The sequence below is a fragment of the Calonectris borealis genome, chromosome 13 (assembly GCF_964195595.1).
Source record: "Calonectris borealis chromosome 13, bCalBor7.hap1.2, whole genome shotgun sequence".
Lineage (NCBI taxonomy): Eukaryota > Metazoa > Chordata > Aves > Procellariiformes > Procellariidae > Calonectris > Calonectris borealis.
The window spans coordinates 8,460,141-8,474,863 of record NC_134324.1 but is presented as its reverse complement, the minus strand read 5'-3'; the positions used below and the strand labels follow the sequence as shown (position 1 = coordinate 8,474,863).

The 14,723-nt window shown below is 40.8% G+C and overlaps 1 protein-coding gene and 1 long non-coding RNA gene across 6 annotated transcripts in view; one reads left to right on the top strand and one right to left on the bottom strand.

Annotated features, from left to right (window-relative positions):
- Positions 1-1,534: 1,534 nt before the first annotated feature.
- On the bottom strand, positions 1,535-4,014 carry LOC142087620 (uncharacterized). The gene is made up of 3 exons (XR_012675533.1): positions 3,955-4,014; positions 3,522-3,712; positions 1,535-1,974 (listed from the first exon to the last, which is right to left on the bottom strand). It is a non-coding gene; the product is annotated as an uncharacterized LOC142087620 (long non-coding RNA).
- Positions 4,015-4,115: 101 nt separating this feature from the next.
- LOC142087617 (transmembrane 9 superfamily member 2-like) overlaps positions 4,116-14,723 on the top strand; it is a 35,207-nt gene continuing 24,599 nt past the window's right edge. For all 5 annotated transcript variants that reach the window (XR_012675529.1, XR_012675530.1, XM_075162008.1 and 2 more), the window contains exons 1-7: positions 4,116-4,346; positions 4,883-4,950; positions 6,271-6,364; positions 8,090-8,217; positions 8,437-8,566; positions 10,820-10,947; positions 13,284-13,395. Coding sequence is in view for 3 of the 5 variants with exons in the window: in XM_075162008.1 (XP_075018109.1) it covers positions 4,230-4,346; positions 4,883-4,950; positions 6,271-6,364; positions 8,090-8,217; positions 8,437-8,566; positions 10,820-10,947; positions 13,284-13,395 (777 nt within the window). In the remaining 2 variants the exon portion in view is untranslated. The remainder of the gene's footprint in view (positions 4,347-4,882; positions 4,951-6,270; positions 6,365-8,089; positions 8,218-8,436; positions 8,567-10,819; positions 10,948-13,283; positions 13,396-14,723) is intronic.

The following is a 14,723-nucleotide window of genomic DNA, read 5'->3' as shown; positions in this document are numbered from 1 at the left end:
GGTGATAAAAACAAAAGGGATGCCTGAGGGTAGCTATTTGCAAGTCTGTCTGTCTCCATTTGTTACCTTTTATAAAAACTCCAGAAGCACAGTGAACATGCTCACTGAAAACTGGTAGCCGGGACCTGTAACTAGCACCCATTCCTACTCCTTGAAGAAGGACCCTTAGAGCTGACTTCTACGAGATGCAAAAGCTAAAGAATTGCAGCAGGTTTCTTGAATGTTTTAGTATTTCATATAGCTCTGGACTCATCCTTGTGCAGGAGGGCAGTGCCAACATGTATCACAGGCAACTTATTTAATACACCTGGCTCCCATGCTGAAATCCCACTAGTGTTAACCAGAGGACTTAAAACAGAACCTCAAATGAATCCCCTGATCCCAGGTTTGAGTAATAGGATGTCAATGGCCAGTGCCTGCACATTCCTGAGGATCTGCGGTGCTGAGGGATCCCTGTCAGGTCTGAGGAGCTGGTCTCCAGAGCCACTCCATGTTCCTGTACTGCACCTGCATCATCTGTGGCAGGTCACAGGTGGTTTTTCCTAGGGCTTTTCAAAGAGTATCCATGCTGTATGGTAGGCAGTGATGCCTGGTACCTATTCAGGCTCTTGCTTGTACATACCAAGATCCCTTTCCTTACAGATACCATAGCATGTCTTCATTGCGAAGTCCCTAGGGCTGGCAGGGCTCCACAATGAACCTGCTGGGAGCTAAAAGGAAAAAAAATGCCTGCTTTCCCACCTCTATCTACTGCCCTCCCAACTCCCTCCCACACTGGTATTTGTGCCAGCTGCATGGAGGGGGAGGAGGGCATGCGTGGGGCTGAAGCAATCAGAAATGGTGGCGTAGTTTCCTAGACCGTGTTGTCTTGTCTGAGTCACAGGAGACAACATGGTCCACCAGCATGTTACCTTATCCACTTTCTTAATGCATGGGATGGACATTGCTCAACTCCTCTGTAACTTCTATTCTCCCTTGTGGTATTCTACAGACCTTTATTTCTGAGAGGTGCCTCAGAGTCTATAGACTCTACTGGTATTGTCCAGTGCCGTTACAGTTGCAGAGCTGCATAATTGCTGCATCCTGATAAGAAAACATCAGACTCTTATCTTCAGTTTTTCAGTCTCCTCTGTTCAGATACTGATATTGAGCTGCTCTTTGTGTTAGGGAGAGCAGAAGGCAACATTGCTTCAGACTACTTCATAGATCTGTTGAGAATACAAAAGAAGGTAGCTCTCAAACTCTACTCTAGACTGTAGTATGTACTTAAAGATGATCACCTTTCCAGCATAGGTGCTAAGAATTTCTGGATGCTGTTATCGTGCATGGGAAAAGGGAAAGGTGACCTTCGGTAACGAAGTGGGAGGGCACTGCACATGATAACAATGCAGTTGCCAAAGAATGGCATAGCTAGATACTCATCCAATTATCATATGAAAAAAAGGTTCAAATTCTAGTTTCACTACAGAATAATTTAAACCTCAGAGTCTCCCTGGAATGGATAGTGAAAACTAAAGTGAATTGTTAGTCCTGTAAGAGACATGCTAAAAACAGTCTCCGTCTATGTGTGAAGTCTCTGTGTGCTTCTATGACCTACAGTAGTGTATTTGCTGACCGCCTGCCAGGTAATTGGAAAGATAAGCAAATGCAAACTAAAGTCTTTTTTCTCCTCTGATTAAAAGAATATTTCATTGATAACTCCTGGCTTCATTTTATTAACGTTAACACGTACTGTACATGTAGCTAGATGGGATTAGCATGAACAAATTACATTTGAAACAGCATTTGAACATAACTGCTGTAATTGTATTAGGGCAAAATTCTTCTATCCTTTGTCCTAAAACATACCTTCATCAGGCTTCTCATCAAAACCTTAGTTCCATCTGCACTGCAAACTGGAACAGTATTTTACTGTATTCCACTATATAGTTTATGTGTGGTCTCGCTCCAAGTTCAGTGAGACAGATCTTTTTCCTAGAGGATTAGAGGATATATAACTCTTCTCAATCTTCTTCCTCCTATCCTTTTTTTTTTTATATATAAGTTTGAATTTTTGTAGAAAAATTACAGAAACCTTCACGGAACAAACTGCAGTCTGAATGGAAACTGATCTCTCTTACGCTTCATTCAGTAAGAAGTTCAAGGCTGAGGAGCCATGACAGTTTCTTTTGCAAATGATCCCTCAACTTCGAATTTTCTGATAGGAAATTAAGATAGTAATAAGAGGTCCTAATGTTGGCCCCTACAGAATAGGAAACAGACTTAGATGGGATAAACGGGAAAACAGAGCCCAGGAAAACTCCACCAGCCTTTACACAGAAGACAGTTGCTATCTAACTGCCATAGATATACTTGCCCTTGCATTATCACAGCTTAGAAAATATTCCTTATGTTTTTAAAAGAAGAAATGCAATTAAGCATGTTACTTACAAACCCACATACATATAAAGAAACTGATCCTTTCGTGCCTTTTCACTGATAACCATAAAAATGAGTCCACTAGATGGGAGAGGGGGATAACATTCCATGAGGGTAGTATTTTATGAATTTTTTTGGTAGCTTCCCCCTAAAATGTCACTCTCTTGAGTGAATCCTATGATATTTAACAATGTAGTTGAATTTACACTACAAACCTGTTCATACAGAGGAGACTACTTTGAATGTCCCTTGTACCACACTGCATATTTTCATCAAACATGAATTTTTATGAATTTCATCATACTTTGGGTTTAAACTGGATAAAGGGTTCAGGAGAGCTGGGGGATGAGGACTAATGAATACCTAAATAATCTGATCAAATAAGACTCATTCAGAATGAATAAAAAAGGAATGTAATTCCCTCTAGATATATAGTAAAAAACTAATAACTGAAAAGATCAGTTTAATAGTTTCATGACAAGGAGCAATTTTCTGGGCAGGTGTCTGTTGATAGGTATTTATAGAAATTGAGCATTTTTCCTCCATAAAACTCAGACTAGAGTGGATGAGAGCAGCACAAAACAATTGTTTCTGGCACTGACTTTGTCAACCATTCTAAACTGGAACTCCATAATGTGCTTCTCCCAAATCACCTATTTGGGAACTAATTGTGGCCCCTTCCAGTTTAGCAATACACGGTGGATCACAGGTCTCTAAGACATAGCTGGTGCTGCCTGAAATGACAACTCAAATTTTCCAGGCTCAGCTGAAAAGACACAAGATAAGCAATTATCATGCTTATTCTTTATTCTTTCTCCTTTTGCCTGGTGCTGTCCTACGGTAAGGGCAACTCACTACTGATTGACACATTGGGTAAAATTGTTGGACATGGAGGTTTTGCAGGGGTAATGCAAATGTAATGTCACAGGTTGGAAACCAGAGTGGCAACAGCTTGCTTAAACGGGAAATACAGAGAGGAAGATGGAGGTGTTGTCTACCCGGTATTGACAACACCACTTTTAGCTTAATGTCTTAGACAGCAGTGAACATCTATCTTGCCATGGTATCACGAAGCTCGGCTTGCAGCCATCACCCGTACTTACCCTGCTTCTCAGACAGGTTTTGCTGCTGCCCCTGTGTGCTGCTCCTGCCAGTGCCACCCGAACGAGTGAGCCTGGAGCTTGGCATCATGTTCATGGCACTGCCATGGCTGCGTTGTGGTAGCAAGGAGCCACGGGACGCACCATGAGCTGGTGCGCATCCCACTGTTGTTGGCTGCAAACATCACAAGCTGCTGAACCAGACATCAAAAAATCATCAAATATAATTCTTAAAAGACACAGGGTTGCAGATAAAGATTGCAGTACAAAATCTTAGATTTTCACCCTAATTTCTGAGCTGGTAAAATCCAATTTAAGCCTTTCTCTGCTATGCTGGGAGCTAAAACCTGAAAAGAGGTTCTGGTATGAGTCACCACAGGGGACTTTGGGAAAAAGGACTCAGGTGAACGTGGAAGGCAAGAAGAAAGGAAACCACCTCCCCACCGAGAGGGAGGTAACAGGCCGCCCAAACGTCCCGGAGGCAACGCCAGTCTCCGTAAGGAGAAAAGCGGCCGAGCCTCAGAGTGCCCTGCCTCAAGATGGCGCCCAGCCCTTCACCTCCTCATCGCGCAGGCGCCGCGGCCCCAACGCGATTGTGACGCCGCCGCTACTGGCCTCCGCCCCGGCTGAGGCCGCCTCCGCAAGGCGCTGGCCAGGGGAGTCGGGGCTGCTGCCTCGGCTCATGCTGCCTTCGTGCCTTCAGGCTGGAAGATGAGGCTGCTGGCGGCCGGTCTCTTGCTGGTGGCACCTCTCTGTGCCGCCTTCTACCTGCCCGGCTTGGCGCCCGTCAGCTTCTGTGAGGAGGGCGAGGAGAGCGAGGGCTGCAAGGTGAGAGCCCTCACGGGAGGGCCCGACACGAGCGGTCCACCCCTCTCGCCGCGGAAACCCCGAGCGGGGCAAGCCTGCTCGGGGTTTCCGCGGCGAGGGGACCGCCGAGTATCCCCCGATCCGCTGCGTGCGGGCCCCGGGAGGTCTCCCTCAGGCGGCAATCTTTGCTCCGGGAAGCCAGCCACCCCCCGCTCCCTTTCCCTTGGTGCACCAGGTGTTTTTTTACGGTGAAAACCTCCCCTTTCCCCGCAGAACTTTTCAGTCAGTGCCGGGAGCGCCCTTCGCCGGTGCTTCGTTCCTTGTTGGAGCCCCCTGTGGCGGCGGCGCTGCCGAGGGAGGGCGGCGCTGGCGTGGCCCAGCGCCGCGGCGGCGGTCGGGGCCTGTCAGAAGTCTGTGGTAACTCCGCCGTGGGATAGTGAGCTCCGAAACTTGTAACAGCTCTTGCCAGCTAGCGATGCGTTTCGTGTAGGCCGCACATCTGTTTTTGCAAGTCTGTATTTTCATACTTTTTCTCCCCCTGTCCTTCCCTGTTTCAGTCACTAATTGAGCTCTTCGTGAACAGACTGGACTCGGTTGAATCGGTTCTGCCATACGAGTATGATGCGTAAGTACGTTGCAACAGGCTTCCAGAAGCGTTTGGAAAGCCTGTTGTCTGTTCTCAGTGCAGTCATGCAACTCCTGATACAACACACGTGTTTCTTGTAAGCGATGTTTTGGGTCTAGGGGTGGAAGGGTAAATCCAGCGTTCAGTGGCAGGAGTGAAATATAAGAGGGCAGAAAGGATGAAGGCCACACCTGTGCCTCCTGACTGTCCTCTGTTATTGTTAAAGGTAAGGCTGCTGGGTTTCTAATGCGTGCGTTTTTTTGAGCTGAGTACTAGATTTAGTGTTGACTGTTTGGTGTGTTTGAAAGTTCTTCCTGTTAGTCAAATCTAGGAAGACAGGAGCTCTGTGTTCCTTGTTTCTGGCAACTAAAAGAAATTGGAAGAAGAGTCATTGTTATTTTTTCTTTTTCCGCTAAAGCTCTGTGTCTAATTCTTGGTTTTTTTAATTTTGATTCTTGTCTGTGAAAACTATTACCTGCTTTTGCAGGTATTGATAGGCCTACTAAGCAATGATACACAGTATGATTTGCAGGCTTGCGGTTGGCATACAGAAAAGAGAAAGTTGTAGCTGTTGTAGGTCTTACTCTGCAGTGCAATAGTAGCAGCAAGACCAGAGACTAGCTTGGAAAGCCCATAATGTCTCTATTTGCATTAAACTGTATGGAAGCCAATGAATTTAGGACCGCTTATTGAGGAAAAGTACTTATTCACCAAAGATAAGTGATTTTTAAAATTTTTTTTGTTTATAGCCTACTGCTACCTGTGTTTAAATAACAAAGATCCAGAATGGTTCCATTCTGTCTTCCATATTCAGCTGTTTCAGACTGTATGTAGTTGAAAAGAATGGCATTTGGCAGTGTGGCACATTCGTATTAAAAGCACTTCCCTTCTTTGGAACATGTTTCACATTAAATACTATTTGTAAAGACTCCTTTAAGAAAGGGGTGTAGTTATTTTTCTGAAACTTTTTTGCAAGAGAAATGGACAGTCTGTAGCATAGTCTTTTTTTCTTAATATGAAACACTCTATCATTTGTTTAAATTGCCATTTGAAAAGGATGCTTGGACTAAGCATCATGCATTTTGTTAAAACTACTTCAGCTGTGATATATCTTGGTTGAAATTGATATCAAAATCATCATATAATATATGCCGAATTTCTTTGCAAAGGCACTGAAATTTTTACTAACAGTGGCTGATCCACCAAAAGAAGCATGAAAACTGCCATGTTAGGGACATAACTTAAGAAATTGTTTTAGGCTGATATTTACAGTTATATGTCAATTAAAAATTAAAGGTAATCTTTTCCACTTTTTTCCAGTTTTGACTTCTGTCAAGATACAGAAGAGAAAAGACCATCAGAAAATCTTGGACAAGTGCTGTTTGGGGAGAGAATAGCGTCGTCTCCATATAAGGTTATTTTATCCCTTGAAGTTGATCCTGTTTAAATTTGATAGCTGTCATTCTGATGGCTGTAATCCATAGACATAGCTGAAGACTTGATGACTGTATGATTATTTAAATTTTTTTTTTAATATAAGCTTTATACTGTTTATGTAATGAAACCAAAACCCCTCCCCGCCCCCCCGAAGGCATCTTAGGGTGGCTAATTAAAGTTAGGAAGCTGAGCCAGTAATCACTCTTCTTTCCTGTTCCTCTGTGGTAGAGAAATCCAGAAACTATATCTTAAGCAGTTCTTTAACAACTGGGTGTATAGTGTGTTAGGTGATCTGAAATCATTAGTTTTTTAAATGTAATATTGGAGGCTGTAAACTGGTGGTTCAGGAACTGTTTCATATACTTGGTTGTACTACTGGGCAGCTTCCAGAGTGGGAAGGGGAAGCCAAGTTGGGGCTCACTTCCAGCTTTTCCCTGCTTGTACACACTTAACATCTGTTGTCTAAAACCAAATTTTTCATTGTTGATGCATGTCACTTGAAATATTCTGTAAAATAAATGTAAGGAAGTGTCTTGTAGATTAGGTATGTAGTATTTTTCTGTCTCATGCTCTGCATTAGCAATGACCAAATGTAGTGTCTCTAAAATGCTGTCCAATCAACTTGGGAAAATTATTGGCTGTAAAGGAGATATGGTCAAACACTGGCTCTTAATGCTTGAAAGCTGTATACTGTTCAAGAGCAGCTTCCAGACTGGGATTTGCTGGTGAAACTGAAAACTGGGCTATGTTTGTGTGTGAGGGTTGCTAGATAATCCAAATCCCTGTGAGAAAAAGAAGCAGCAGAGTTTGAGTCTGCTGCTGCTCAGTCATTAGGGACCTAGTCACACTTTCTCATAGAACTGTTAAGGAGGTGATGCCTCCTCCCTTGTGTAAACTGCTCCTAGAAGTCTCTTTTTCTTTGACTCTCTGAGCTAATGTAATTTTAAGTCTTATGATTGCTGGCCACAAGAAGCTTTTAAATACGTAGCATGATGGGTCATTTGGGCTGGATACCCATCGAACAAATTAAGTATTATAACAGTTACTTGTTTGAAATGGCTGCATGCTACAGTAATTAGGAGATGCTGTCATTGGTTAGCACTTAGGCATTGATAATGTTAGAATTTTCAGTCGTGTTTTAAGTGTGTTCGCTCACTAACAGGTAAATCCTAACTGGGTTAGAATAGAAGTTTGATATACAAATGTGAGCACGTTTGCATTAGGTGGTGTCTGCACTTGAAGCATAGATGCTGTGCAACTTGCTGCATTTTTGGCAGCCTTGTCTAATAACTTAGTCATCATGGGGAAATACAGCTAAAATTAACAAGAAACATCCAAAAAGGGTGTAGTTAAAGTCTGGTTTAGCAGATGATGAAATTACCAAAATAAAAAAAAACTGGTAAAAGAAAAAAGCAATACCTTTTCTACTAATTTTCAAATTTCAATCCTTAAAGTTTATCTGGAGGTAGTTTATCTGGGCTATTGAAGAGATTTTTAGCAATTGGAAAGGGGATTGCTAGTGCTGGATATATATAAATCTTGACATTTAAGTTAAATCTTTTGTGTTGGAAATTCTGGCTTTAGAAACTTTTATAGCAAGGAAGTGAAGTACCTCAAAAAAAGTCAGCTTTATGTGAAAAAAGACTCTAAAAGGTTTTTGAAGCAAAACTGAAATTACTTTCTTTGTGTGTTTTTTTAACAGTTCACTTTTAAAAAGCAAGAAACATGCAAGAAGGTTTGTACAAGGTCATATGACCCAGGAAACAATGCCGATAAAAGCAAACTGGCTTTTTTAAAGAAAGGAATGCAGTTGAATTATCAGCATCACTGGTAAGCTGTGTACTTGAGGTTGGGTTTTTTTTTGCCACTTTTTTACATTGTTGTCTATGTTCTAAGTGGTTGCTTTCTTCCTTCTATGTGATAGTTGTCCTCTACTGTGCATCTTGTGGGCGCTACTGAAAACAATGTGCATTACATAAATGTTAAATTTCAATGTGAAATAAGGTGCATCCCTTTCTGAGGATGTGTTCTTTGATGATTTCTGTCTAGGATTATCGATAACATGCCTGTAACGTGGTGCTACGATGTGGAAGATGGACAAAAATACTGTAATCCAGGATTTCCAATAGGATGTTTTGTTACTCCAGATGGTAGAGTTAAAGATGCTTGTGTTATAAATGTAAGTGGTGGAACTTTTTTCATTAGTATATCAGATGTAATTTCATTTATAGTTTTATTTTTAAGCTTTCTTTTCCTGAGAAAGAACAGATACTCATGTAAATATGGTTAATATTCAGAACCTGGGCATTGACAAAGCTGAATGCTGCTTCTATATGCAGTGTTTCACTGATACAATTGTCCAAAAAAATGTTCATGTACATCTTTTGACCAATATAGATAAAGCTATAAAACAACCGTATTGGTGTCTAAAAGCCTTAGAAAATTGAGTTTTCTTCTGAAATTTCATGTGTATCCATCCTTGTACCTATTAGTTCTTTGTCCATGCAACTAAGAGTCGTATTTTTGTGCAAGGTCGTCTTTTACCGATTTTAGATAGAAGCTTTCTAGTGAAGACCTAGAAATGAGCACTGTGTTCTAGTTGCAAAAGTTATGTCTAGCACAGTTTACAAGTTAAACGTGTCAGGATTTTCCCAGATGGCTGGAAGATAACAAACACAGCTGTGACAGGAAAGAATTATATTGACAACAATTTGAAATGTGTCAGTCATCCTGGGAGTTCCGTGGTGAACTAGTACAGTTACAGATAGTAGTGATACAGTTTTATCTCTTCTGGGGTGAGGGACCACACTCCTCGCTATGGCTCTGCTCTGCCACATGCCTTACAGCTTATATGCAGTGCAGTCAATTTATTTGTATTCAGCAGGTCTGATGCTTCTTGGAAGTGATGCATTTATCATGCATGTTCAGTTTACTTGGTCTACAGTCACCTTCCAACTCGGTTACTCCTCGAGCTCCCTAGACTATTGAAAATGGTCTGTGAGTTGAATAACCTGTTCTAGTTAGGTGTTCAACTCCATTACTTTGTATGTGAGGTGGTTTTTATGTTAAATTGATACTGTGTATGTTGTGTTGGAAGCTATCTGGTACACAGAAAATGGTTGTAGCAAAGTCAGCAACTTGAATGAAAAGTGTTTTTCTTTTTTTTAGAGCGGGGCCTTTATACATAGGCAGCAATGGTTGAATTTTCTAGTGAGCGCTTAGGGAGCTGGTACTGTATATCCATGAAGTGCTGTGCAAATTGCGTGCGCTAGCTGTGGTGTGGATGCTCTGCCAGTGTAGCTGTCATACCCAGCGTCAGTTTTAGTCTGTAGATTCTAATTGGGATGAGAAGGTTGCATGGCATAGCGCTGGAGGGATGATTGTTACGTGGGCAAGTAACAATGTAGCACCGTGGATATGACTGTAATCTCTGGGCTGAGTTGGGGAATGTCGTCCTCTTTTAGAAGTACACCTAAATACCTATTCTAGCAGACATAATTACCTCTTTAAAAATGGGGGCAGGAAGGGGTTGTTATCATGCAATGGCACAGCTGCAGTTCATCCTCGCATTTATGCGAGCTGGAAGCAGAGGAAACGGATACCTAAAGATGGGGTTATAGTATGAGACAGGTATGATTCTGGTCTTCTCCCGATGGGAATCTTGATCGTGGTGAAAGAAGAGGAATCCAGATAAATTTAATGCAAGACATCATCATATTTTGCTGGGAGGGGGCAGGGGGTGGAAGTTGTACGACAATTGGAAAATGGCTAAAATACACAATAAATAAAGGAATTTTTTTACTTGGAAACTCAATTAGCAGTCTGTCATCCTAGTCCCTTAATTCAAATTAAAGTTAAGGTTTTTTAAACAATGACAGTGTTGAGGAGAAAAGAAAATCCAAGTCAACTTAATTGACTTGGTATCATCTGAGCTTTATGTAGTTCTTCATAATTCGAAATTCTGAAAGGATAGGGATGACAAAGCAGAATAGCTACTGAAGGTAAAAGGTAGTTTTTTGAAGCAGATTCTGGTTTGTAAGCTGTGGTAGCTGGAGTGTTTACCAGGAAGACTGGGGCGGTGGGGGAAGAAATGGTGAATCTGAATTACTTGTATTTTGAATAAATACATCTTTGAACTTGTTTTGGCAGCTTGTTGTGGTAAATACTAAAAATGGTGTCAAATACATTTAAATTTTACTAGTGACACAGATGTGATACTTTATTATGTGGGTTGGTATTTATATAAAACAATATAATATATAGAAAAATATATAAATATTTTATACAGGTATATTTAAAAAAAAGTGAATGTTGAAGTATTTCCTGGTCCTTCTTACTCCTTCATTGGACGGTAGTCTCATTTTAAAGTTCTTGACTGCTTGCGCCCTCTCCTGTTGGAGAAGTTTCTCAATCTTTTGGTGATATTTTGTAGTCAGAGTTTAACAAGAAGAACACTTTCTACCTCTTCAACCACGTTGACATAACAATCATGTACCATAGTGGGAAGGATGAAAACTGGCCTGGTGCAAGACTGGTGATGGCGAGACTGAGACCGCAAAGGTAATTGTGCATTAAAGGAGCAAGTTCTAGTGCTAGGCAGTCCTAACAGTAGTTGCAAACTTAGGAATTATACTTGTTGTCAATAAGTTCTAAGGATCTGCTTATTCTGAATTCTAATAAAGTTTCCAGTATACTAGTTCACAGCCGGAACTGTATTTACAAAGAGTAGTTCCACGACTGCAAATGTCATTTAACTTTGCTTTTAAAATGTTCCCCAAAGTCCCTCCTGATGGCAAAACTGCTAATGCAGACTCTTATAACCTGACACAAACAATAGAAGCTTTCTCATGTTTTTATTGATTTACATCTGGATGTGCATTACTTCCTTTCAAAAGACATGTTTTCAGATACGTTGAGAAACATCCCATCTGTTTCCAGAACAGGTATTCAGAACAGCAGAAGATGACAACTAATTTTCTAAGAAGATGAACTTATTTTCTTAAACAGTAGCTTCTTAGTTTCTGTGTTTCTGCGTTGACCAGGGAGGAGGTGCAACAATTCAGAGGTCAGAAGCAGACTGAAGCGATTACTTTAGCCTCTTGTCAGTCTGTTCCTGTACAGTTCATGCTTACCTGTATTTGAAAACTGCAGTCCGTTTATGAAATTTCAAAGCAGGTTGATTTTTTTTTTTAGCTAAACTCTTCCCTCTTTCCTACAGAGATTAGGTACATTCTTAAATTACACTACCACAGTTTCTCAAGTCATACAGACAGGTATGGTACAACATGACTCAGGTATACTTGTTTTTTCTGTTGCAATGGTATAGTGTGTTTCTAGTGAATTATAATTGCTATGCAAGTTTATTCCTTCCATTTACATCTGATCTGAGATGGTGGCAAGAAGATTCTACCAACCTTACCCATTTTTGATTAACGCTTTATCAGTTGCATCCTGAATGGTTGAAAAATGAGAATTTGTCTTTTCACCAGTAATGCAGCCCACAAGGGGGCACAGTTAGGTCGCACATAACCTTGATTTTGTCATTCTCTGACCTGGTGTTTTGCTTGGTGCTTTGCTTCAACCTTGAAGCTCTCCTGATGGCTAATATTTGTGGTTGGAGCACCCTAGGCCTTCATGAAAGTTTTTATTATTTTGTGGCTTGACTTAGTTGTTGACATATAATAATGCATATAAGGTAGAATTGTTTATCTAAATTGGGTAGATGCAACTTGTGTGAGAGGGAAGCTATTTTCCAGTGTTAGAGGAGGTTCACAGGAATGAACTCAAGCAAACCTTAAGGTTTCTTTGACTTCGTGCTTCTATAGTTGCAGTATTTCTAAGGTACTGCAGAGAAGGGTTTGCATATTTGAACTTTAGAATGTAGAATGTTGTTCTGAGTTGTTCTATATTTTTTTAGAGTACACAAGACTGATGAGAGGTGAAATTAGTCCACTTGTATAGGAATGGAAAATGGAAAGGTTCCCACAGTCATTTCTTTTGCCCCAGTGTAAAATAATGATAGTAATTAAAAAAAAAAGACAGTCCCAAATCCACCAAAATAAAATAAAATAAACACCCTTCTCCCTATGAAACTTGAGGGAAGGTGAGAACTGTGGGAGATTGCTAAGAAATTCTCTTCCTTACTGACGAGCACACACTGAGGTTAAGTTCCTCACCAATACTGTAATCTTGTTAAAATGTGGAAGGGAGGTATGATGGCAGAGAAGGGGTATTTTGTGTTAAAACTTACCATCTTACCTGGTAAAGACCTCCAGACTTCGCAGCCCTGTTAACCAAGCAGCATTTTAGCTTAGGACTAGGACTTCATTCTGATCATGGCAGAAAAGTGAAACCGCATCTTGTGACCTTTCAGAGGTCTGCGGTTCTTGTCTCCTACGTGCTTAGCAAACAACTTTACCTATAACGGTCTCAAATGGTTAGAAGTGTGAACAAATATTAATTGGACGTAGGATAGTAATCCAAGATCCAAATCCCTAGGATGCTTTCTGTGGAGTTTTTAGCTCTCACCACAAGTGCTTGTGAGAACTAGTGTTCAGTTCTGGTGTGGCTTTAAGGCTGTTACAGGAATTCTGAATGATGATACCTAATTATATACATGATTTTCTTTTTCTCATATTATCTCTTGCTGAAAACATGAGTATTAATAAAAATATATTTTAAGATCTTCGACCTTTGGTTGGTAGAAGAACAGAAAAGCAGGTTCTCGAAGAAGTTGAATAGCTGGTACAAAATGATATACACAGCTCTCTCTTTTTTTTTTTTTTTTTTAAAAATAAAAACTTTTTTTAATTACCATAGAAAAGAATTTGTGAAAATTCATCCTGTAGAGCATATGCAATTTTATTTAACTTTTTTTTTTCCCCTCTGCCCCTTAGCTACAAACATACAGATGAGAACAACTTAAGTTGTGAAGGTCCACCTATGGAGATTCCTGGAGAATTCACCAATAAACTGAATTTGATTTACACTTACTCTGTGACATTTGAAGTAAGTATTGAATCTGTTACATGAATATGTGATTCCCCAAAAGAATGAAATCAAAACAACTGGATAATTTGCTAATAACCATAACTGGATTAAAGCAGTGTAAATTCTGTAAGGATAGTCTTGTGAAGCAGTTTTCCCAAAACCTATTACTTTTCCATGACTGTAGTTTAAGTGACACTTAGAATGTATAAATAAAGACTTTTTTTTGCCCTGTTCTATTACTAATAGAAAGGTGGTAGATTGAATAACTGCAAGAGTTGTCTTTCTTGAGGTATGCTCTATGTTTTCAGAGTTCGGTCAGGGTACTGAGACTGTCATGTTGAAGAAGCGTTTATATTATATTTGGAGATGCTTTTGTGTTAAATGTTGATTTTAGCATGTTGTAAAGCTGTTTTTTCTAGTGAAGTTTTGTCTCATTTTGTATTGCTTTTATTTTATCCACTAGCTTTTTTTTTTGAGTAGATGGCCATTTATCTTTTAGAGTTTTAGAGTTAGTAATGTTTACTAATACTGTAATGCTTTATTCATCCTGTCACGACATAGGAAGAAATTAGGCTTTCTTGCAACTGGGTCCTTACCCCAGCGTGGAAAGTGAGCCTCCTGTGGGGGTGAGAGTAATTTGGTTCAAGCTACTTCAAACCTAGGTACCTTGGTTCCAGTCTGTCCCGAAAGCATGGTTGTTTTTCTGATGTAAGACACCAATCTTACAGGATTTGGCTTGAGACCACCAGCCTATTTTGTATAGGCTGTCAAGCAGCCATCATATGGTAACAGCTCTCCTTCTGCCAAATTGAATGTGATTTGAACCGATGACCTTGAAGTGCAAGGCTCTGTATCCTGTTACTTTTCCCTTGAGACACCCAATCCTCCTTCGACTGTCTCGTTTTACTGCAGGAATGAGCCTCCTGTCTGTTAACGTTCGTGTTTAAATCTTGACGGCAAACTGCAGCTGAGAATCGCGGTGCGAACTTGGGTTCTTCACGCCGGGTCTGCCCTGGGGGCTGCCGCCTGCCCGTTGCCCGGGCGCGGCCTCGGCCGCCTCCAGCAGGTGGCGCTCGGCACGTCCCGGCCCCGGGCGCTTCGAAACGGCCGCTTCTCCCGTTACCCGGGGTTGGAGATAACGCCTGATGCGTTTTACTTCTTATTAATAGTTTCAAAATAACTTCAGAGGGGAGTATTTATCAGTGAACAGTATTTTTAAATTGGAGAACATCGGTTTCGGTAAGCCTGAGTACATAAACCAGTGAAATGCGTAACTGGTTTATGGTCCGTTCTAATATGGCAGCCGACTTCTGATGAGAAAGCTGTGATGTCTGCTTTAATTCATT